The 26,975-nt window shown below is 29.6% G+C and overlaps 1 protein-coding gene across 1 annotated transcript in view; it reads right to left on the bottom strand.

Annotated features, from left to right (window-relative positions):
- The window catches only part of LOC108560334 (venom protein 302), a 64,780-nt gene that overhangs the window by 31,935 nt on the left and 5,870 nt on the right, over positions 1 to 26,975 (bottom strand). The window contains exon 2 of the mRNA XM_017917835.1: positions 26,629 to 26,926. Within this exon, the coding sequence (XP_017773324.1) occupies positions 26,629 to 26,780 (152 nt within the window). The 5' untranslated portion in view covers positions 26,781 to 26,926. The remainder of the gene's footprint in view (positions 1 to 26,628; positions 26,927 to 26,975) is intronic.

Here is a 26,975-nt window from a genome sequence, read left to right on the forward strand (position 1 = left end):
CTTGCGTCAAATCAATATAAGTTTAGGAAATGGTATAAACCAGCCAAATTTATGTAACCTTTATCATAAAACGAGAATCATATCTTTCAGTCAGACTCAACAAGAAAGTAGTGCCAACATCTTCAAGGATGAAACAATTGGGTATAAATCTAAATACAAGATTGACTTAGAAGGACCTTAAAGATGGTAAAAAATTGAAAATCAAATTTAAAAAGGTTTATTGGTTGCTGCAAATATGCAATTGACTATGAATAATAAGTTGCTGATGTATAAAGTAATAATTAAATCTATTTGGATATATGGTATCTAATTATGGGGAAACAAATATTTCAAAACAAATATATAATCTAATTGCACACCATGGTACATTCACCATGGTACATCGCCAATAGGAGACTGCATCAGGACTTTGGAAACAAGACAATTGATGAGGTTGCCAAAGACTCTCCAAGAAATAGATAATTCGCATACAAAAGTGTTGGCCTGACAACAAGAAGATTGAACCAACAGTGAAAAATTTGCTAAATGTTCTTTTCAACAGATAACATATATAACTTCTCATTTTAATATAATTGCAAATATATTTTACTAACAATAATAACCTTCAGCAAATAATTATTTTGTTTCCATTTGATAAAGTTTTTCAATATCTGTCGTATGTCATCACAGATGAAGTTCATATCATTTGCCTATTTGATATAAAAGTATTAAAAAATGAGTCCTTCCCTTCCCTTATGAACAATAGAAATAACTATTTTATGGTAGGAGTAAAATTATATTATATTAAATTGAAATGAAAGATTTTTATATAAATAAGTAATGAAAAAAAATAATTTGATATATTAAAAATTCTAATGAAAAATTCAATAAAATGTTTGTATTAAATGCACTTCTTGTCAAATAAAATTGCAATTATAAAGATATTTCTGCTATTTTTCAATTAATGTTTAAGTAGCAGTTAATTAATTTTATGAGCTGTAATATATAGGTCTTTTACTGTAATGTAATGAGTTTCATGTATATTTTTTTTAATGTTTCAATTTTACGAATGGCAATCTTATCGGATTCGCGCAATTTATTCAAGAACGTGATGAAATCTCTGTGCCGAGAGGCTCAACCTCATCCCATCTCATACCGAGAGAGAGAGAAGCAAACAGCATTTTCTTTATAGGCTAATTAAATAAGCAATGGTGGAAAGTTTTTGCATTAGGACCAGTGGAACCGATGACGAAGAAATTGGGCCCTAATGGACGGGTTTGTCCTTAGTATACGCGTGTATTTTGGAAATGGTTTTTCGGGATATTTTAGGGTCACATTAGACATGTTCATATACGACCGTCACAAATTACCGAGTCCTCTGCTCCGCATTACACGAACTATTAGGTCCCGTCAAATCTCCTTCCACCTTTAACCCCCCCGACGACCCGCAAGAGAAAATGAGATGCCTCGCATCGCGTAATTATGATTTCGTTGCGTAACGACGCCCCGTCGTTCGTCGGACGTGGGGAAAATTTATTCGCTTCGCCCGTTGGAATGCGTCATGCAAATTACCAACTTTTCCACACATATAATTAAAACAGTAACCGCATCCGACAAATCCACAGCCGCCTAATTAATTTCCAAAATGGAACTCGATTAATTCATTTTATACAACAATCAATTTAGTTATTTCTTTAACAATTTACAAATTTCAACTTAATCATTTTTTATACCTTTGCAAAAATCTATTATAATATAATTATATAAATAGATAGTTTTAATAATTTTAAAGTCGAAAAACGTATTGTCAATAACAGTTATATTTTTTTAATAATAACAGTTATTAAATGGATATGTTTTATTTATGTTAGAATAAATATTATTATTAATTTTCCTTTACTATACGTTCTGTTAAAAGCTATGTAAGACACAATCATATGTTCTTTATCTATTATACATTTTAATAATAATATTTATTGCAATAATAAAATACAAAAATGAAAAAAACTTAATGCAGTAACAAAAATAAGATGCAATTTAGCTGCAAAGGGCTATTAACGATAAATCTTTCTGTTTGTTATTATATAATGAAGAGTGATTTTTATTGATCCTTGATATAGAAGTTAAAATGTTAAAGTTTAACTTGAAGCAAATACATAGAAATATCAATTACTGTACATGACATAATGACAATAAGATAAATAATTAATATTTATATGAAAACAAATAATTATATTATATTTTGTTTGAGATAAATCAATCAGCTTTCTTTCAGAATCCAGTACGAACATTCTTTGTATCTCATACAAAGAGATACTTAGTGTATAAGAAAATATCAGCATACCAAAATTTATAAACGTTATTTAAAAATGTGTAAAATCTGTCCGTTTTTTTAATTATATTATATTTTTTTGATAACCGTTAAAGTAAAGTTTATGATGTTGATTGTTTAAGAGAATGCACGTGTCAGAATTGGTTTAAAATGTCCGTTCTAAAGATTTTTCACTCAAAGATAAGTAAAGTTATGGTCGATATACTAAAAATTATAATAATCAATTTAAAGTTATAATTGAATCAGATCATTATATAACTGTGCAAGAGATTACAGAGAGGTTAATCACAAAATTAACAACTGAAAATCATTTAAATGTCTTGAACTCGTGAACTCGATATTTTTACTAATTATAATGACCCAAAATCGCAATTTAGTTCATATTTTTCCAGATATTTGCCAGAAAGATGACACTTTAAAACACCAAAATTACATTCTTGCCGACCCAATTGAATTAAATAGTTTAACAGTAAAAATACAATTTACACTAACAAATAAAAAATAATCATTTTTATACGAACAATTAAAGTGATAATAATAATAATATTTGACAGAAGATAGCAAAAGGATTTACGATATCATAAATAAGTCCCCAAGCAATGTGAAACTATTTTTAGACGATATTAAAAATCAAACGAATATAATATTAAAACGGTCTTGATAGAATAAAACTCGGTTTTATGACGCGATAAAAAAATGTGGATTTCATTTTATTCCTGTCATATCGTATTCGTCCATCGAGGGATGACCGTTTAATACATTTCACGTACTAAAATAGTAAATCAATGTCAAATACATATAAAAAAAAATGTAATTCCAATTCAATAACGAAGCGCCTTGGAAAATGAGCTGTTATTACCGCAGCACAGCAATGTTTCTATCATTCAAATCAATATTTAATCCGACTTGCTTTTATTTGTATTTTTACCACGTAATTGTACTAGTATTATTAATCCTGGGGGTTGAGTTTATTTAACGTGAATAATTCGATACCTTGAAATTTTAGAAAAAAAAAATCAATATTTATGCAGAGTTCAGAAACTAACTAAATAATGCAAAGTAACCTGGAGCAAATTTATAATTAAAATTGCGCTTTTGCATATGTCAGATCGATGTGGGGTGTTGATACAGATGAGAACCCTGGTAGCCGCTCGCCCTCATTCAAATTACATTGTAATCGCGGAATTTATTTAAGCCAAAATTTATAATATATCATGTTAAGTAGTTTTGACTCTGTTTAATATTTGATCAAAAGGTCGTCAGACTAAACCATCTGAATGATTAATTGCATTTTGTTTGACTAATCGAATATAAAATTAATGATGAGATTTCAAATAAAAATGATCACATTCTCATTACATATTTATTTCAAATTATTTACACGGAATCACATAAAAATAAATACAAAATGTAAATTAACTTATTAAAAACATTTCTAAGTGATTTCTGACAAAAAAATTTAATATTATTAACAAAATATAAACATATTTTTTAATGTTATGTTTGATAGATTTATTTTTATAAGTTATTGAAAAATTGTGAGAATTAATATTATGAAAATATTCTACTATTACTACTACCCCTCGCATAGTGGGGGTAATCAGTTTCTCCAATATCCTGCACTATTTGAAACCGGACTGTATAAAAAAAGTATACAAAATATGAAAAAATTAAACATGTCCGCTGGTAACATTAACCAAAGTATTTCTGCAGAAGGATCATGTAGAATATCTTGGCATGTATTTAGATAGATGACTAACTTATAAGAAACATGTATAGATAAAGAGAAAACAATTAGGTCTATAATTTAGCAAACTATATGCTTAGAAAAAAATCAATGCTATTACTAAACAACAAATTATTAAAATATAAATCCATTCTCAAACTAGTTTATTCATATGGAATACAGTAGCATACGAGAAAGAAATACTCCAGTTATTCCAATCAAAGCCATTGGGTACAATCACCGTCTCACCCTGATATATTCAAAATAGTGTTATATACCAGGAGTGGCCAAACTGTGGCACATGAGCCGCACGCAAGAGTTTGTTATATAAAATATTAGATATTTTATACATTTATTATATATGCACTATAATTCAGATTTTTTTAAATTTTTATATCAAAAACTTTAGATACGTCTTCCAATATTTTTAGGTAGGTAACTATGACTCTTACTGCAAAGTGTCTGGCTACGTATGGTATATACAGTGACTTGTACATGGAAATGGTTAAAAGTGTAATTATAAACTTTAGTGAAAACGTACAATGAAACCTAAATAAACTAGCGGAAAATAATAGGTGAAGTATACACGATGAATACGTTGCATCTTATCATTCTATACTACGACTTAAAGACTGCATAAAAAAAGTTTTTTTGACAGTTTTGTGTTTTGTGTTGTGTGTTAGAGTGTTCTAAAATGGAGGTAAAAAAAAAAGATAAAATTCGATATATTTTTCAGTACCACTAAGACCAAGGGGGAAAGCAGAGCAGGTACCAAAATACAGTATCGAATGCAACTCTTCACATAGTACTACTAATTAAGAAGATCTAATAAAAAATATTATATATAAATAATAAGCATATTCACTTAAGAAGATTTGTATATAATAAAAAATCACAATAAACTTCATTTTGAGAGATAAGAACAAATGTACGTAATCAATTGGAATGGATTTTTTTCTTCTTGCAAGCCTCTACCATTAAATTTTGTGTAATTATATATTAAATTTCGAATTGTAAAATGTTTATACTCGATTAACGAGGGTAATTATCCAGTTTATCCAATTAATGTTATCCGTGATCTAATTAGCTTTATGTTCCGAAATAATACATGATAAATAAAACAATACTTTACCCTTTCTTGTTTGTTTCCTTAATGATTCATTAAATTAAAATAAGTTTATTCAAGATGTATACAAATAAATCAGATAATTAAAATTTTCATGGTATCTGATTTTTTTAACAAAGTTATTTAGAAAAAAAAAATCATAAGAAAGTGGAAATTCATTTTTAGAACATTCACATCTCTTCAAATAAGACGTGAATGTTACAAATTATTGTTTATAGACAAATGTTACAAATACAGATTTATTATCTCAGAGCCATTTTTTTTGTAAGGTTGAAAGATCTATAAATTTCATTAATCTTTTAATCTTGCAATTAGTAAATATAGATTCTTAATAGAAATATCTAGTTTTAAACTAAAATTATATTACAATTGAAAAATCTGTAAGTGGTTACCTGCAATTCGAACAACGGGTTTATCCATTCTAATTCTGCCGGATGTAAGCTTTACTCAATTTATATAAACCCAGTTTGTATGGTCCTGACCTATACTATTATAAGCTTAACGGCAATGCTAAATTACACTATTTAGAGCAGTAATTAATGAATCAATAATTGAATTTCGTAGATAAATTAATCTCTATTTGTGATAAGTACCTCAATTTTGCATGTAGTAATGAATTCAATTCAATTAAAAACTAGGTTTAATTTAATCATATTTTAATTAATTAATTATTTATATAAACACATTTTTTAAATATAGTAATACCTCCGGTCCGGTTTAAAAATTTCAAAACAAACTATTTTTTCGAGTAAAATTGAATGAAATAGTACAATTTTTTTTTAAATTCATATGTGACCCGTTTTTATCTCTTAGTATAGTCAAATATCTTTGCATACGGTTTATTTGTATGTGTATTTAGATCATCCACTAGTCCAGTTTCAAACAGTCCGGGATGGTGGGACCCGCATTATTCAAGGCAATGCTGTATATACTGGTATCTTCTACTTTTATTTTTTATTATATGTAAGTTAAATAATTATTATATGTGTTGTAATAGCATTATTTACAAGAGTAATTAAAAAATGCGTAGATTTTTATTTTATACTTTTTTTACAATAATTGTATAACTGTTATATAACTGTTCTTTATTAATTGAAACATTAACAAAATAATGCCTCTCTTCCTAAGTATAAGTAATGAAATCTCTGATGGATTAAGTCCAAATGTAAACGTCTCTAATTTATTTATTTATTTGCATCTACAAAGTAGTCCTTGGCCCAAGTATCCAACGCTGATCCACGCCACTGTTATTTTTCGCAGCATCCCCCTTCGCAGATTTATCCGTTAAATATTTAAATGTTCTTCGGTTCGTCCGATTAAAAGACAATTTGGATGCGAAGCCCCAAATCCCTTTTCGCGCGCCCCTTAAACATTTTTTCGCGATCGATTTATGCAAATCGAGGCACGAACCCCCTAATTGAATTAACTAACGCCATCCCAAACGCGGAATTATGAATTGTAGAATTCCCTAAGCGAATTAACCGACTTTTTCAATTGTCCCCACAAAATATACACATTGTTTTATCATCTAGCATTTAGTACATACTACTATCCAACCAATTGAGTTAAATTTGAATATTCAAATGAGAATTTTATTACTCGAAAAATAATGATAGTGATTGGTGCAAGAAGATAGGAGAGTCGGGGATTAAGATTTAAAGAAGGGCAAAGGCGTAGCTCAATTTCAATCAACTGATTCGATAAACTGATTAGCTGATGCGATTTAGGTCCTAACATGAGCCCGGCTCGGATTCCTTCGCCTCCAAGGATAATTGTTAAGTTGGGGAAAATGTTTTGATGCTTATCCTCTTCTCATTTTATTTTCCCTCTCTTCACTTCTCCAACCAATTTTTTTTTCTCGACTTCCCTCTTCGTTCTTTCTCGAGCCTTCCTCTCAACGCCAGGACGAAATTGGTTAATGCATTTTAAAGAAAATTGCGGCCGCTCGCGAGGACGTCCTAGGATTTCTTTGGCTCAGAATGCTTTCGTTTCAATAAGATTTTTTCTTTCCCGTTTTCATGTTGCTTTTCTCGCACTTTAAACAGAACAAAAGTTTGCTTCTTTTTTTTTATTCCTGTTTATACTGTGAGCGGAAGGAAAAAAATAAAAGTTTTATCCGATTTAGCTGCGGGTAGTTAAAAGTCATTTTCGCGTCGAATTGAATGAATTAGGGGAAGCCTCGAAACTAATTGGTGGTTGGTTATTTTATCTTGGAGCCCCTGTCTGCATTGTTGGCGTTTTCAACGGAACGCAGGGAGCGAAATTGAAAATTCAATTGAAAACCCTCCGGCGGGAGGAATAAAAATATTCGGGGGAAAATGCCGAAGCGAAATATAATGCAAAAAGCTATGATTACATTTTTACGTTTCACTATATACACATGTTGCCGTCGTTTCATTAATTGGTACTTTTTGTCACAAAACTATAAACCAAACGACAACACTGTTGAAAATTAATTAGAATGTATTGTTTCACTGTACTCTCACCGATTTTCCTAGATATTTTTAATTAATGTAAATACAGTTATCAATCGATTAACAAAACTTCGTATTCAGAGGTATAATATAGAAAGTTTCTTTTTAAACAATAATTTATTGAATAAATTATAAACTTACATATAAAGCGAAATCACATTTTATAATATGAGTCTTAAGTTGATTATAATTGCTTTTTTCTCTCTTTCATTTAACAATTTTTGATACGGAGTTATTGCATTTAACCCTTCTCCTAAATCAGGATCATTTTCACTAAAAAAACTTTTTCAATCTCATTTGACATAGTAGTGGACGCTCGAGATACAAATGTATCCCAATGTACTTAAAAGTTCCTTACTGTCGTGTCTGACCATTGTCCATATTATCTTAGTTCATACTATGTTTTGACGTAGTAAAGACTTTAGATTGAATCGATTCCAAAACAACTAAGAATTACATGTTGTTTTATTCTATACATCGAAAAAATGTCTATTTCTAGTAAAGAAAAAAACGATCTAGAACCGAAAATAGGCAAAACTGGAAATGGACTTGATTAATGTTTATCCTATTTACTATGATTAAAGAAGAAGAAACATGTAATAAGTGTGTCTGCATAGATAGGTATGAAAAATGGCAATAATTTGTATTAGGTCAGTTTGTGTCCGCTCAGTTCATTTTATTTCTTATTTCACTGTACTCTGTTTCTAATCGTCCATTTGTCAGATCAAGTTATTGTCATTTCTTTTGCACCATTACTTCATATGTTTCTATATGTATTTATTGTCAGCTCAATTCATTTTCATATATTTTCCTTTACATTCATTATATCACCTGTTTCTGTGTTTGCTTAAGTAATTTTAGTTTCTTTTTTTTTAAAACATTAATATCAGAAGGCTGAAAGATGCGAAATCCCATAGCAGTCTCTATACCATACCCTATATAACTGTAATTCTTATATATATACAAGTTATTCAAACTTGAAACATGAATTAGGTGAGTAAACAACTACAAACGACTATTTTTGCATTTTACATTGATAAAGTAAGTAAAGACATTAAAGAATATTATGTGTCTTATTACCTTTAATTTTATACTATAAGTAAGTATAATTACAAATGTATCCGTCGCGACTTCCAAAGTAATGAATTTCTGCAAATATTAGAATGTTAAGCACCATTTTTAATCTTTTGATGTTAACATGTTTTTCGACAAGAACTTCGTTAATCTTGTCTATTTGCTATAAAGCTTTTCTAAACCTTGTACTGAAAACACAAAATATATTGCAATCAATAAATTTCTAACATAATTTTCATCAACATTTTTGATACCATTGATTGAACCATGTTTCATTTCGTCTGATGATTGCCGGACATTATTAGTAAAAGCATATTTTCACTAAATTACTGAAAAAACTTTATAATTATAAATCATAGCAAAATTCAACGTTCTAGAATCTAGATTATGAAAACGAAGTTCCTCTGTCTTATTGCAAAATTTAGAACAAATTAATATTTAATTTTTAATAAGAAACGCTTTGATGTTTTCAAAGAATTACAAATTAAAACTAGCTATAATGAAAGTTAGAGATATAATGTTGCACTACCAGACTTTGTAATATTTATAATTAAATAAGTATATGACATAATAATAACAATATTTATTGCAACAATTATATAAAAAATATGTGTATGAATTCATTATCATTAACTTTTAAACTTTATTTAAATTATATTTTATATAGAAATACTTTTCAATAAAATCAATAAAAGCTGGTGCAAGTGCAAACATATATATTTCAAAAACATGAAGAAAACTTTAATTCAAAATATGACCAAACCAAATCGATGCAAGTCACATTTATAATAGAAAAAGACTTTTGTTAAATAACTAAATGTTCGTTATGTAATGCAAATGTATAGAAAGACAATTCTAAGTATTGAAATGCAGAAATTAGAAAAAAATCTTAAAATGAAAAGAGTAAAACTAGTAAGTAACCAAATTAGATTAAAATATTATGCTATAAAACCATGTTTACATGTATACCAGATACACTCGAGTGCTTATTGAGAGTCACAAGCAAAATAAACGCTATAAATGAAAGGAGTGGGACGTGAAAATATCTTTTGGTTAAGAAAATGAAATACTGAAATATGTACTAATCAGTAATAATTCAATAAGTCATGATATCATTCCTAATATTTGTTTTGGACAAAGGACCAAGTTGCGCGAGTGAATGGAAGAAATTGTTGGGGTTTCAAGATGGCGTTTTTTTTACTTCTTACATACTCATTACTTAAACTATTCTCAACTAATACTATTTCCTTCTCATCTCCTCCATGCGTAACTCTTCCTAGCGAAGTTTTCCTCGACAGCTTCATGGCGTACATTGTTGGGCTCAAACAATATTACTAATTTTATGGTTTTTCTTTTGGTATATTATTATTTTTAACAAACTATTTATGATTTTATGTTATATAAGAAATTAGAAACAGATTTTTGTATGGAAAAAATATAATTTGTTCGGTCAAAATTAAATAAATTCCATCAAAGCAAAATTCCATGTCTTGCGTTCAGGATAGAAGAGGGAAGATTAATTTCAGCGTACACTTTTTTCTGTCTGTATTATGTTTTCTTTGTTTTTCATACGGCCGCCAGAGGTTGCGAAACCCTCGTCCTCCGTATATTTTCAACCCTCGTTTTAACAAAGAAATAAATCCTATTATACACGCGCACACCCTCACATTTAAACATATATTCAAAAACATTTTCTTTCCGTTTTTTCGTTGTTGTTGATGTTGTTTTCTTTTTCCGCATTCAAAATTAATCCGGTTTGTAATTCGTCATGGGGGCAACATTAATATAAGAGAGGGATGAAAACGGAAAATTATATTTTACATTTTTAGCTCCCATTTTTTGCGTTCATCCACCTTCAGTACGGTCCCAGGAGCAGCACACGCGCACGGATCACACCCCAGTGAAAAAAAAATATTTGCATTGAACAACAAACAAAACAATAATGGTGGTAATTTCAGAGCAAACAACAAAGGCTTTTGATGATGTTTCGTAATAAAGAACATTCATCTGCACATTAAACTCTCATACCCGCAAAGATTGCTCTCATTAAATAACCTTTGATCTCAATGAAATAAATATTAATGGAATTTTAGCAATTGGAATAAAATACAAACAAACAAACAAACAAACACGTGAAGTATTAATTAAATCAACGTGGGCCAATCTAATTTGATAATTCCATCGATTGAAAAGAGAATTTGTACGTAAAGTGTTTCGTAGATAGTTACAAAACTTCATAATGACTCCAACCAATAATTGAATTAGAGTGGATTCCGCTTAATTGGGAAACCGGTTAATCGGGACAAATCCTAAAGAAGAGAAACAAATCTAAGGAAATAACACAAATTTACTTCGCTTTTTCGGGACAATATTCCGTTTAATCTGTACAGTAATCGTGTATGAATCACCGTGGCGCCGGTCCATGGATGCTACATTACAACAAGATCCATGGATGTTGTGTAAGCATATGCCCTATGCGCATGGATGCTGCGCTTAAGCCGCATCCTGTTACGTATTTATTGTTTCACAATTTATATAATACTCTACGATTTATAACTTGTTTTATTTTATGCAAATTTTTAAATAAAATATTAAATAGCACTAATCCTTTATTTCAGGATAAAATGTACTAGTCTACTAGAATCGACTTTATTAACTAAAACAGTTATAATGTTGTTGCTCGTTCAAAATTCTATTAAAATTGCGAAAATTCAAATTATGTATAAATAGGACTATGCAAGGATTATGATAATATTATTGTATACACGTTAGTTAGTTTCAATTAGTATTTAAATAAGTTAAAATTATAAAATTAAGCGCTTATACTTCGAACAATAAAAATAATTTAGAGTATGCGATTATTGTATAAGACATCATAATAAGTAAATCCTATATATTAGCATAACACTTATCACATTTAACAATTAACTATACCAAAATAGGATTCGCTCGGGATTACAGCTTATTGTTATATTTAAATGTATATAGAGCAGTCGATTGTGGAATGACTTACGTATTCCAATCAAAACACGATTGTACTATTCATAGGTTCGGATGCAATTAAAGTTAGATTTATTACGGATTTTCTGCAACGTTCTCGTCATACCGAAATGGAAGCAGAACGGAAACATTGAAAACTCTTCTACACATTTTTTCTTTCTTATTCTACCACCAAGCGGCACCAGTTCTTTGCAGCACTCGAAATGAGTTTTTAATTGGCGTTAACATCGGTATTGTTCCCCGTATCCCCGGACGTCTCGGGTCAATTAAAAGGGAATTAGTTAGTTTATTAATTCACTAGATGGGAATATTTAATGAGAGCTTTACATATTATCCCATTAAATCCGAGCAGTTGTCATTAAGGTACATGCATGAACGGGAGTGGTTGCGGTGGTGGTAGGGTTGGTTTCATTGCGTTCCACATATCTGGAACGAAGTGTACCTGCAATAAATTGCAGCAGCATTTTACCGAAGGCACCAACGCCGCTTCTACCGCCTCCAATTCCACCCGCACACCCCACTATCTTTCAGATCTGTAGATTGCCAATGTTATTAGTGAATTCCATCCAACGATCGTGCCGATAACGTGAAATATGATGCGCAGCTCTGGAACACGGGATAATGCGAAATTCGCATCCGGGGAGACGTAAAGCACGCGAAACCGGAAGGGCCAATAACATTCGAGAGCTCCGCTATTTCCGCACAACTTTCATGAAATATTATCTAATTTTATTTGTTTCACTTATACTCGAAAATTCTGATACGTTTCTCTTTTTATCTTAGCGATTTTCAACTTTACGGTTATCTAATGGTGCAGCCACCTGACTTGAAAACTAAATATATTCTGTGACATACAGACACATTTATGTCACTATTTAAATTATAAAGAGACGTGAAAGAAGATCTAAATGTTGTTCGTACTTTAATGTAATCTTTATATAATATACAAAAAATATTTGTTTTGCAATTCGAAACACCGAGTGAGTATAAACCTACAGTAATATTTGTCACTTGTATATATGTTATGTTAATTTGTGGAAGTTTTTCAATAAAGTAATTAGTACGGTTTCCAAATTCAATTCAGGATTTCTGAAGTGACGTGCAGCAACCACATACTACTACTATAAATAATGTCTCACTCAATAAGTTCATATGATTCTTAGGAAGTACCAACTTTCAGACGACGCTCAATATGACGTTTAGTTCACAAGTTACAGTGGTTTTTGTGACGCAACTTTTGTAATTTTCAAAACAATGGAAAAATCTGAATTTTGTGTGTTTTTGATGGGAAAAATATTGTTTAAGCAAAACAATGCCATGATATGTGTTATGAGGACTCTTCTCATAATGTCATAAAACATAAAAAAGTCCACAAAATAGTTTTGACCGATTTTGTATAAACATTTGATCGTGAGAAAGCTTTGTTCTAAATAGGTACCACGTTCAAGCTCAAAGTGGACCAAAAACAAAATGAGTTGATTATTCCTACCATTATTTGGATCTGTTTAAGCTAAATAAAACGGATTTTTTTCATGCGGTATGTAACAATGGATGAAACCTGGATCTACCACTACATTCAACAATAGGTCATCAGCTGATTGAATAGCAAAGGGTGAAAGCCGTATTTTAAAGCCAAAGATAAATCGTTCTACAAGAAAGGTATCGAAATGTTAGGGAAGCGTTGGTATGAATGTGTCACTCTTGAATAAAGTCGAATATTGCCCAAAAGTATGTTTTATTGGTCATCCTACGAATTTATTGAGTACGTTGCCTTTTTTATGTTTGAAAAAAAGCATTCAATATCAAAGGAAAAACTGGTGCAAAATAAGGAATAATAAAACTCTAAACAAATATATTCGAGCCATATTTCAATAGTAGACCACATCATATCAAATCACGAACAACTGTAAACTGGAAACAAATTCTGAATACGACATACCCTAAGGTGGAATACAGACACCGAGCTTATATAACATCTATACCAATTATTGTTAAACTTATTTGAAAATAAAACTAGTTTCGTGGATAAGGAGGTAAAATAAACAAGTATTATACAATAATAAATATATTAACAAACAAAATAAATAAATCAAATCATATAATTATATAATTTTAGACGAAATTATTGCAAAATCTGATTTTTTTTAATTGCAGTTAACGTAATTATTTTATATTCTGTATACATAAACACATATTTACGTTAAACTACAAATTCTTCATCGGTTATTTGCATAGTGGACTTAACACGAACATTCTAAAACAATTAAATTAAGAAAAAAAATACTGCCATGTACAAACACTTATTTCCAATGGCCATCCAGTTTTCCCACAAACGAAATCCGGATTATGTTCAAATTGGAAGGGCTTGGATCTTGTAGACCCGGAAAGCGCCAATAATCTTTTACACAATCTGCAGTCGATTAACTCGAACCTGCAGTAAACTTCGAAGTACTTCGAGCCATAGAAATCACAGTTTACATTGCATCTGGCCAGAGAAGTTCTCGAAATGGTAATGTTTAATGGAACGATAGAGTTTAATAAAAAATCGAATATGATCAGCAATAAATAGAAAGAATTTCTGAAAATGTTATTAAATTACACGATATTCCAAATCACCGTCATTATTTGCATTAAAATAGGAATGTTGTAAATAAAACATTCCTAATTTGTATGTTAATTATCGGAATGTTTTCAATACAAACTAATAATTCGTGCTGTATTTTTTTAATCGTAATATAAATGTATTAAAAATGTATTTAGTTTTGATTTCAATTTTATGTTTTCTATTTTGCTCTAGAAACTATACTCTTATTATATACTAGAGGAAAATAAAAAAAAGAACGTTAATTATTTGTGTGTGTAGATAATTTAAATTGAATAAAATCACTAATTTCGGAAAGAGCGGAAACTAATTTAACTATTTTTTGTTTCAATATAATATATTTATTGAAAACACTAACTAAATGAGCGAAGCAGAGAAATTTTGAGAGTGCAGAATTGGTTGGAATCGATGCCAAATTTTATTGGCAATTGATATTGGCTTGCAAAATCGAGCATTGCTCGGTTCTACATTTAATAATGCAAATCCGTACACGCTCGAATAAGCAAAAATTTCAAACAAAAATATGAATCACACAAAAAACGAACTAAACGATCCTTGAATTAAACAAATATATAAACGACTTGGAAAAATGCATTATGCAACGTCGGATTGATTGTTTTCACCGGAAAATCACTAATTAACTACTCCGCATTTCCAATTCTCGTGTATCGCCCGATGTCATGTTGCGTGATGAAATTGGATATATTTATTCTTGCATAAATTGGAATTCCAGTATTTGCGGGCCTCGAAGTAATTTAAAAGTAATTTGTGATGACGAACAAACCTGAGGGTTGTTGAGGAGGAGGAGTGATGGGTAAGAGGTTGGGGATGTGGAACGTGCGTGTCGCTCAGAAAGTAAGAATCTTTGTGGGGGGAATTGGAGCGAATGCCATTAAATCGGAAGCGGAAACGGAAACAGATATATAGACAATGGTGCGTCAATTATGCATGAATCTATGGATATTTTTTTGAATATGAATGCATGGAACAACAAACCAGTTAACTCGATTCGAAACATACAGACATTGATGTGTTATTATGTTTGTGGGAAGCATAGCAACCGACACCGAAACCATAGAACACGCTACTCTATTATTTTGTTTATTCTATAATTATATTACGTAAATATTGTATTTTCGGTTATAACACGAATGTATTTGTTTTATATTTGAATAAATCTAGAATAATTCAACAACAATGAATATTAATATTTTAAGTCTTCGTTTAACCAAAATCAAGAAAGTATAAAATCTTAACAGCATATATGAAACAGACGCATTGCTTAAAAATATACCAATTATTACTAATTTTACTAATGTTTAGACAACATTAGGATACTTGCAAATTTTCAACTTCTTTCATTCATAATTTTAAGTGTTTTCGGTAATAAAAAATTGTTGTTATTTTTTTAATTCCGAATTTACGATATAATTTTCTGAATAAATTAATTAATATAAACTGTCCATATTATAAATTCATAAACTTATGCAAGTTAATAACTATTTCAATTGATAAACAAATAAAAATCATAAAAAATGTATAAAAGATATCACACTAAATTAAAACAAATTAGGTCATATTTCATCTAAACATTTAACGTGACCCAATAATAAACCGATAGGTTAGGAAAGAGTGATTTAAAGTAACCGTGCAATTGAGGTATCGTATTATACGAGGGCTGTGATAATATATGACAGTGTGATTTGAGATTTCGTGTAACTGAAGTACTATGATATTTAAGGTTTTTCTGTATATTTATTCTAAACACATATTAGAATTGCGTTGCATTGGGTTGTTCTAAAAGTTTGTGGTAATTTTCACTCTAAATATATCAGAATTGTTAAAACAATTAATTTGCGTACATATTCTGGAAGGTAATATTTCAACCGTCTTCAGATACAAATTTGGTTCTGGTTAAATAATGTGTATCAGTTTAGTACCCATTTGAAGATGGAAGAAAATAATATGCATTTTAGACTTTGATATTTTTCTATTACTGTAAACCCAAAAATGTCATTAAAGCCAGCGGTCCCCAACCTTTTTGACCTCACGGACCACTAAACTCAAAATTTTTAATCACGCGGACCACTATAATAACTTTTAAAAAATAAGATTCTAAATATGAAATAGTATTTACATTAGGCCTTTTATAAAAACCGTTAATAGTGCAAAAATTGCAGGAAAAAAATGGATTCAGAATATAATAAAAATATAAATAACTTCTTGTCCATGGAAATTCCGGTAGCGTCCGTGGACCGGGGGTTGGGGACCACTGATTAAAGCAATATCCAAGATATAGCCGTACATGACGACAGCTAAAGGGTTTAAAATATGGACTTACACCACTTTCTAAATAAACAGTCCATATATTTAATATTATCAAATGGATGTAATGAATGCAACAATATAAATATTTATATTTGCAAATAAAATGGCCCTTATAATAATGAAAACCTTATAAATAACTCCTGCCCACGATTTCGTGAGCGCCGGTTCGAATCCTGGTCAAGCCAGGCCCTCTGTGAGCCCTGTACTTGCATCAATAGGGCCATCGTTCATCACAGGACAGTCAAATGAATGAGGTTCAGCATATGGACCTTCAGCCAAGTCGATAGACAATGATAGTGTTAAAGATAGCAGCAGATTCACAGTCAATAGAAATAGTGGAATCGCAGAGCATCAATATACTGCTCAAGTTACCTTACTACTGCCAAGCAACCAAATCATTATAATGGTAACCATCCACCGGGCAAGATTATCCAATTAATATCAACCGCGATCATAAATTTACTCAATGTTCAGATTGATACAACATAAAAAAAATGTGTTATTAAAATTTAAAAAAACTCTTATAATTCAAATTATCAATGTTTGAGAAATTGCTTTTTAATGAAAAAATATATATATCTTTCGGATTAACTGTATTCCTGAAAGCCCACCTTTTCAGTATCTCATTTTTTATCTCCTGCCTTTCGGCGATATGAGGGGTGGGGATGGAACGGTGGATGATGAATGGGGTTAATACCCGATATTTATTAGCGAGTGAAATTTTCACTTTTCAAAAGGGAAGGATGGAACTAATTATTCTTAGATACATTTTACGCCTGAATAATAACAACAATATTAAAGCTGGGGCGGGGCGCGCATTAATTCACCCCTCATAAATCATTTAAAGCCCACTCCGTCGTCTCCATCCCCTCCTACACCAGCGAAGAATCCCAACAACCCACGCAAATTTCTATCATAACAAAAATAAGACCAAATAAAAAATAACGTTGATGCAACAGCAATTTCTACATTTATTTATTCAGACATTTGCTTGGAAACGCTGCCAGTCTGAATTTAGTTTGATTGATATCAAATTTGAGATATTATAATTACAAGAAAACTCGTATTATTGTTGTGACTTTTGAATAACTACTAGAGTTAATTATCCTTAAATGGAACAAATGTTGAGAATTTCAAAATATATTAATAATAATACCAAAGGTTTAAAAGGTTTAACTCAACAAATGGTAATTAAAAAATTCTAATGAAATTTGAGGGAAAAAAATAGAATATAATTTAACAAAAAAATGAAATTAATTGTAATCATCTGTAATACAAGAAAAAATTAAAATTCATGCTGATCTATTTATCAACAAAAGTTATTAAAAACTTAACATAATATCGATACAATGAGATGTAACTAATGACATTTTTGTCGGAGAGGAACCCCATTTTTGATACAAAGTTGCTGTTACTTCCTACAATGTTTAAGAGGTATGATATTAACTAATTTTTTTTTTCAATAAAATAATTGCAATAGAGGATTTACAATAGAAATTAAATGTAATCATATGTAAAAGAAAAAAAAATATATTTATGATGAGCAACTGAATTTGAATTTATTAGAATAGTATAAATAAACATTTTAAAATATATATTTAATTTTGTACAGGAAGAAAAATATTAAAAAAAAATGATTATCAATGTATCAACAAATAATGATTAAAAATTATGTTAAAAATCTAATTTAAAATTATTAAAATATAAATTAACAATAAAAATTAAACGTACTAATGTGCAGAGGAAATGCCTTACCTGAAAGTACAGGAGTTTAGCGAAAGTTTAAATTGCATATAACGCAAGTTTCATAATAGAGTCAAGTTTTTAATTTTAGCCCCAAGATTTCATGAAACTTTACTTCGGTCATGATAATTCAAGCTACGAATGAAAACGTGACATTAAGAAATATATAACTTGTTAAATCTTACATAAATTATATAATATTACATATCTTAGTGGTGTTTTGAAAACTATTCATTGCAGATATTTTAAGCATATAAAAAAATTAAGAATTTTATGAAAATTTTAAATAGGAAATGACTAGAAATATAATGTATTAATTGTTGTCGGTTTTATCTATTATAATTTTAGTAATGCTTTTCAATCAGGAAATAATATTGCAAATTGGCGGCCCGCGGGCCACGACTGGCCCCGGATCATTAATACACGGCCTGGGAATACATGTATTTGTTGTAAATACGGTAGTTATAGTTATAGAGATTTGGAGAAATCTTTTGTGTGCTGCTGCTTTTGAAGGAAAAATAGATATAATTAATAGGCTGACTTTAATTTTGTTACAAAAAAATCTGATTTTTAGATCGTGCATTAGGTCTATTCATAGTTAATAGTCGATTAATTTATGTATAAATTGTACTTTTTTTTTCTCTTCTTCTTATGTATCGATGTCTGGCCAATAAATTATTATTATTAGTAATCATCGCCCTTCAAAGAATTATCCCAAACAATTGTTGCTTAAATTTAATCAGCTGAGAAGAAATTCTTAAAATCATTGTTATTACAAAGAAAAATAAATTTCCATAATAACATAATTATAGAGGATGAGTAAAAGCACAAAATAGAATTATTAAATTTCCCTTTAGTCTTAACACTAAAGCAAAATTTTCTTTTACAGCCTTCATTGAATAAAATTGATTCCGTCAGAAGATTACTGAGCAAATAAAATAACACTATAAAAGTTTTAGTTCTTTTTTGACGGCCGACTATATATTTTATATATAATGGGGTGGTAAAATCACTCTAATGCATGTAGCTTGATGGTGGACAGCTGCCGAAGGAAGACCTGTAAAATTGGATTCGTTTCACGTCTTAGTTACATGACAAACTCAATCTTCATTCTAAATTTTGCGCACTGTTTTCCCCCTAGTCCAATTGTTTTTTTTTTGCGAGCGCACACCCCTTGCGACCGGAAACAATTTTCAAGCCGCATTCCGGCCGTTCCCAAATTCAAATCAAACGTTAAATGTTTCTACATTCACGGCACGCGCCTGAACCCTGGACCCACTTTAAACTTTCAATCAGATAATTCAATTGGACCTCATGTAAATACATACAAAAAAATCTAATTTCAATTATGTATTCTAATGTATGAAGTCCAATTATCATTATATAAGTATGGTTACCAACATCGAGTCGAAGCTGACCTGATGAAATATTATTTCAAATAATATACAAAAAAAAACTAAATTATTCCTGTCAGATAATTCACAAATGAGAGAGATATAAAGGGTGTCTCAAAATTAAAGTAATATTTGAATTAGCCGCCATTTGTATTTTATGATTCAATAAAAAAATCAGAATCTGAAGACTAAAAACGGTGTTTTCTATTTAATTCAAGTCTTGCGTTAATTTTGGGACACCCTTTATAACCCTTCTGCTTGTATAAGTGCAGATTCAATATAGTTTCAAGACCAATTATATAGTTCAATTCAACAAAATAAAAATAAATTCTAATAGAGTACACAAAATTATTTGTATATACACGAATGATTTTTTTCCTCTGTCAAGTCTCTTTTTGTTCTTTATTTTTATGCAGCTTTCAAGTCCTCAATTAATCCAGTTTCATATAGTGGAAAGTATTGCTGTACATATTAAATCTTTATGGAAATATACAATATTTTCCAATTTTAACCCTCTATTGCATACTGTTCCCAAATGGGAACTTAACATAATATTGTTATAATGAGATCTAACCAGTGACATTTTTGTAGGACAGGTACCTCTTTGGAAACATTATAATATATACTAGTACAAAGTTCTTGTTGCCTACAGTGTTTAATTAAACCCATGCAATAGAGGGTTAAAATATTCAATTAAAAAATTCCAGCAGAAAAATCACTAAGTTGGTATTTTACATTTACGAAGTTTACGTTCAACAATTTACAATAGATATACATTGAAAAATAATTGTTTAATTTTATTTTTTTTAACGTTTTCTTTATTTATAGTACAAATTTTTGTAACTTAGTTTTTAATCTGTAGGTAACATGCATATTTAATAAAGTTTAATTCTGAAATTATACCAATTTCGTTATTTTTTGTATGAATTCATATGAAGAGATGGTACAAACAAGAATGTAATAAATATTTAAACTTTTCACTTAAATATAAATATTCACACGAAATTAAAAACTCATTATCAAACTATTAACAACGCAAAATTTATTATTAAAAACATTTAATATTTAGGGTCATTAATATAAATAATAGGTTTCCAAAAATCAATTGTAAAATATTAAAATTAAAATGTATTCCAGCCATTTACGACATTTTTACTAATACTAAATTATTTACTACCTATAAATAACATTCAAGTGCTATTAAATGACCAGTTCAAAGTTGAATTATATATTATAATTTAGATTTAACTGCTTCAGATTATACTTGATAAAAAAATCTTTAAGTGCAGAGAGAGAGAGAGACTAAAACAGTGTTCTGTCACACCTATATGAAATTGAGTAACATCCCGAAACCCGAAAACGGAACTTCGGTATGTGCCAATCAGATGAAGTTATTGTGTTCGGAGGGTGAAACTCGGCGCCGTGTTCGGTGAATATTTAAATAAAACAGATTCCACCCAACATCTGCGCAAGTTATTTGATACTTGACGCGTGTTGAGCCCTGGAAATGGAAACGTTCTAATTAGAATTTGCAATCCAAATTTCGAAGCAAATCGAAATGGACTGGAGATGAAAAAAATATATTACGCAAATAAAAATATAAAAGCTACGTACATTTAATATCAGTATTTTTTTTGCTACTTTTGAAGCATTTCCAAGTTATAAATGTGAATAGTTCGAAATACCTGGAGCAGAGAGAAAAGGAAATTCCCAGAGGAAGCAAATAACTTTGTCGTTCTTCGTATCCCTCCATTCTGATATATATATATATTTATTATTTTCTCTTGTTTAGTCCTGGACCACCTTTTTTCTCCACAGCCATACCTTTTTAAAAATATGCATATTTATGTTACTTACTTTTATTTTTGTCTGTACGTAAGTTATTTTTTTATTTTCTATATACATATATAGAATATTTATTTGAACTCTCTATTTTAATATTCTTTTCGCGTTCAGGGATCACGGGGTTTTCGTATTTAATAAGATCTCGCATTTGCTTTTTTTTCTCTTCGGATGTAGTGAGGTTGTTGGTTTTACCTCTGGGAATGTTATTCCATGTAAACGTGTCAATATTCCATCAGGAATTCCGTTGGGATACATATTCTGTGCGCAACTCACAAACGTCAAGACTTCATTATGTTTTCCAATATCGTTACATAAATTATAATTTGCAAGCAACCTCAAGTTCTATGTTGTTATAACATTTTTATTTATAAATTATCAAATTAAACTTTCTTAAGAAACAACAATTGACTTTCATCAATACTTCATTTTAGCATAAGAAATACTCCTAATATTTTAGTAGTAATATGTATATTTTCGAATACACAACATACTAAATACTTCTAATTGCAATAATAATATATCCAATCAAGGACAACAATTCCTCGCATAGTACGGATCCGCACTATTTGAAACCGCATAAAAATAAACAAAACTTTTTTGTTTTGTTTATTTTTATGCGGTCTTTTTTGACTTGACTATAAAGAAAAACAATTATTAATTTTGTTTACTATATTTTTATTTTGATCAAGTAAAATTTTGTTTATTTTGTAGTTAATACCACATAGTAAGGTATTGATTTGTTTTGTCGTATTATATCACATGATTTTACTCAAGTTTATAAGGTTTTAAGTAAATAATGTAATAATTAAAAAAATATTGGGTGATGTAAATAGTTTTGAGCTATAGTGAATCTCACGATGTATATCTTGCATCTTGTCATTCTATACTGTGACTTAAAGGCGACATAACGCTTTAAAATAAGTTCTTTGACAGTTTTGTGCTTATGGACCCAATACAGTGTCGAATGCAATAGCAAAGCGTATTTTCTCATAATAATATTGTAAATTTACAAATTAATTATTATAAATATACTATAACTTATATTCATTAAAATTTAACGAAAATTTTGATGCAATAAATAATTTGGGTGATGCAATAAATAATATAATGAATAATTACAATTAAAAAGTTTCATGTAATTATTATAATATATAAATAAGAAAAAACCTATGTCACTACAGAAAAAAAGTAAGAAATACAAATATTAATTTCTCTATAAAAAAATAATTATTTAAAGTAAATATAATAGAGAAATCAATTACGAAGACTGTTTTTTGCTTATAAAATAAATATTAATATTATATTTTGCATAGACAATATGTATGCAAATTAATTTTGAAAGCATTTTCCGTGATATTCATATAACAAACATATTTCTTTAAAGCGCACTTCGATCGATGTAGACCATCCGTCAAAGGTGTAACGTACCGGCAAATCAAATATTTAAAGAAATCAGGACAATTTTAATAATGGATAGAAAAATTTACCATAACATATTGTTTTATTTTTTTCTTTTCAAAAAGATCGATGATGCAGGTTTTGAATGCCTTTTTTGTCACCTCTGTTTTAATATTGGCGAAGCGAGTTTTAATAGCTTTCATTATTTATTACCTGCATATTTTATATTTGCATGTTTTATGGTAATTAATTAAAGTAGAAAATTTACAAGCGGCCGAGAATCGCGCTTCGGTGATCTAGATAATTACGTTAGAATAATAGTTCTGTAATATACCGATAATTAAATACTTGGCTATATTACATATTTCATCAGATATAATGAAAAGCTTCGGTCATCTTTCACACAAAAATGTAATATATTAGTTAACCGACTTTGACATATGTACATTAAAAATGAGATTATTTTCTAAAAAAACAAAAGTTGTTTCTCAATTTGTTAAAGTCTAACAATATTTCTTGTCAAATTTCAAAAAGATCGGTAAGAATGGATATGAGAATATGCAAGATTAGTGATGTAAGGTTGGTATAAATCCTACCTGCAACACAGTAAAAAATTGTTTTACCATTCTCTACAGATTTCGACGTCAACTCAAGTCTATCCAAATTTTCCAGGAATGACAAAATGCATATGGAGTGAATGCATCATCCCTATTCCAAAATTTCAGACCGGACATTTTTCTGTGAAGGACAAACCTCGTGAAGGTTGACCGAAATCTTCGACCGATAATCCCTTCACCAGGGTCAAAAATTGACGAAAATCCATAAGTGACACTGGAAATGGTAGTTGATGAACTGGGTTTATCGCAAATATTAAATCATCACTAAAATAAATAATAAAATTGCCGAATATTTCTTGGAAAATTTTGAAAATGCAGATCTCTTTTTACTAAAAGTTAAAATTGTAACCGATGATGAATCTTGATTTACTTTACCAGGGTAAAAGTGATAGCTGCTTTTCACTCGAAACTGATGAGAGGGTAGCTGATAAGTAGTACACAGAAACTTGCTTATCACAAGTTTTTAAAAATGTATTGGGAAACCTGAAAAAAGGAGAACTTTGTCGCTACTTTTTAAATCACGATCATGCCCACTCACACTACTGAAATAACCAACAACTTTCTTGCGCTCTCTGACATCAATGACATTTGCGCAGCACCTTATTCTACCGACATAGCGCCTTGTGATTTCTGGCTATTTCCGAAAATAAAAAAAAAATGAAGCAAAGAGTCTTCAATTCCTATGAAGAAATCATTAATTAAAAATTGAAAAGCTCCAAAAAGCCGATTTTGGGGAATGTTTTGAAAGGCTCTACTGACTTGAAATAAATGGAAATTATGTAGAAAAGGATAAAAATTAAAAATATTAAAATAAAATTGTTTTTATTTTTTTTTTCAACCAACTTAGCGAACTTTTGTTACACTCCACGTATAATTGAGAATTATAATTAAATGATAGTTTATTACTTTAGCAAAGTTTAATTATACTTTATTATCTCTTCAAGACATATTTTCTTCGAATTGCATGAAAATTGTTGAATTTATGTTATTATTATTGTTTTCAATTCAAACATAACAGTTAATCATTTAAATTGATTAAAGTAATTATTACGAACTCAGTCATTGTAAATAAAAAATAATACTGAATTGAAAATATTTGTATTTTTGTTTTCTATAATAAATATTATTGTATGAGGAACGTACATAAATGGTTAATGGCTGAGGACTTCCTTTCAAAAAATAATATATGAGTTCAAATAAATCATGATTACTTATAGCGGAAATGCGGAAAAGAAAGAAACTGAGATAAACGAGAAAAAATATGGGATGGAGGAAAACGAGAAAAGCAGATAAAGTAGAAACTGGAAGAGAATAAATGATAGTAATAGAAATATTGTACTCAAGGCTCAAAAAGGAAAAAAAATGAAACGATTTTAGTAACGAAGTACAAAATTAAAGTCATAATCTGAATATAAATCTAATTGATTTTTTAGCAGCCCATTAAATATTTTACACTTCAAGTTCCAAAAGAAATAAGGAAAAAATATTAGCCACATAAACTCCTTTTAAACAAGAACGGGAAAAAGAAATAGATAAATTTAGACGTTTTAGAATTATTTTAAAAAAGGATAGTGAAATTAATTGATTAATTCATCTTTCAAAATATTATGTACAAAAATATTTGTAAATTACTTTAACACAGCTTTAATTTACTGTTGTAAATATATATTTTTTAGATAAGATAGGAATATATACACACTAAGTATTACACAACCCTCATCAGGGGTTGTTGCTGATGCAATGTATCAAGTCTGTGGAAGAAAGCACTTGCAATCAACGAAACCTGGTGCGGACGTTAGTGACTGTCAGTTTATGCTGGAAAAACATACATTTTCTTCACAGGAAAAAGCTTTTTGAAAATAGACTATAAAATAGTAAACTTTAACAAAACATTTAGTTTGGAAGCAGAGTTAAATATCACTTATTTCTGTGCCATATAAATAAATTATATTCATATATGAGTATCGATCAGTATTCATATATTAGTATCGATTCAGTATAAAACAATAATAGATAAACTAAATAAATTAATATATTATAGGATCAAATCTATCTATACGTCCAAATAACCTATTTAGCTTCATAATAATAACGTATTTATTGAACAAAAAAAATAATATTAATAACCTCTATTATACGTAACAAGTAGAATTAGTAAGTGATTTTCAATTACGATTTATTTTATGGATGAACTAAAGCATAAATAATAAAATAAACTTAACTATACTTTCCAAAACAGATCAGAAAATGTGTTTATATGTTTATTAAACTGTATATCTTGTTTTCAAACTCATAATGATGTAATTTTTGAACTAATAATTGTAAATCACATGAACTTGAATTACATCCAATGGTATGTAGTATCATGCTTTGCCAAACGTCTCACTTTATCCATGGAAAGGCACACAAATGCAATTACTTGAAAAGCTCTATTTTCTTGCAAGGATACTCGCGCATGTAACACAATAGTTTGGCATGAAACTTCAGAGGAAATTATAATTAGCATATAAGCATGGATACATCTTCTAGTATTCTCCGGGACATGTTTAAATATAACAAAGATATTTGTAAATTTAATCAAATTCATAACTTTTTGTACGTTTTAAGAATAATTTCTCCCAGAATAACATATTTCGTTAAATAATTTTGTTTGTACATTATCTCTTATTTTAACTTAAAACATAGAGAATTTGGGACTTCACCATAGTTTTAAAGGATATCGTGTTATAAGAATATACACCGTGTTGCGAGAGTATTGGGTGTAATTCTCTAATCGTGTTGGAGCGAAACCATAACATGTTATGTAAGTGATACCTGTATCTATATTTTAGTTAAGATCAATTGATGTTACGAGTTCTTTTATTCGTTCCTCTCACATTGTGTGTCATTTTTCCGAGTGCCTCTTGCGTTCTATTGTGGGGCTCCACTTATATTCTTCCATTTATTTGTTGAAAAGGTGATGTTTTACTTTTATTATTCTGTGGACTTACTCGCATGGATCCCAAACGACGACTCCAAGTCCCGGACAGTCGACCTCGTTGACGATTTCGCATTCCCTCCGGTCGCAGACGCACGTGGGGGCGGTTATTCCACCGCAGAACGCAACGATCGCGATGAGGGCTAACACTAAAGCACTTCTCATTGTTCACTAGATACCACTATCATCACTTACACTTTTCACTTCTCCTCTTCCTTTCCGTTTCTTTCTTTAGATCTCTATTAACACTTCGTTATTCTACGGCGTAGGATTTCAGCAGTTCTGTTTTCTCTTCCGAGCCAAAGTACAGCCTGAAACAGAATATAAATTTATGAATTTAAGGATATTTGAATATTTTAA

Source organism: Nicrophorus vespilloides, unplaced genomic scaffold, assembly GCF_001412225.1.
Source record: "Nicrophorus vespilloides isolate i.1.1-1 unplaced genomic scaffold, Nicve_v1.0, whole genome shotgun sequence".
NCBI classification, from domain to species: Eukaryota; Metazoa; Arthropoda; class Insecta; order Coleoptera; family Silphidae; genus Nicrophorus; species Nicrophorus vespilloides.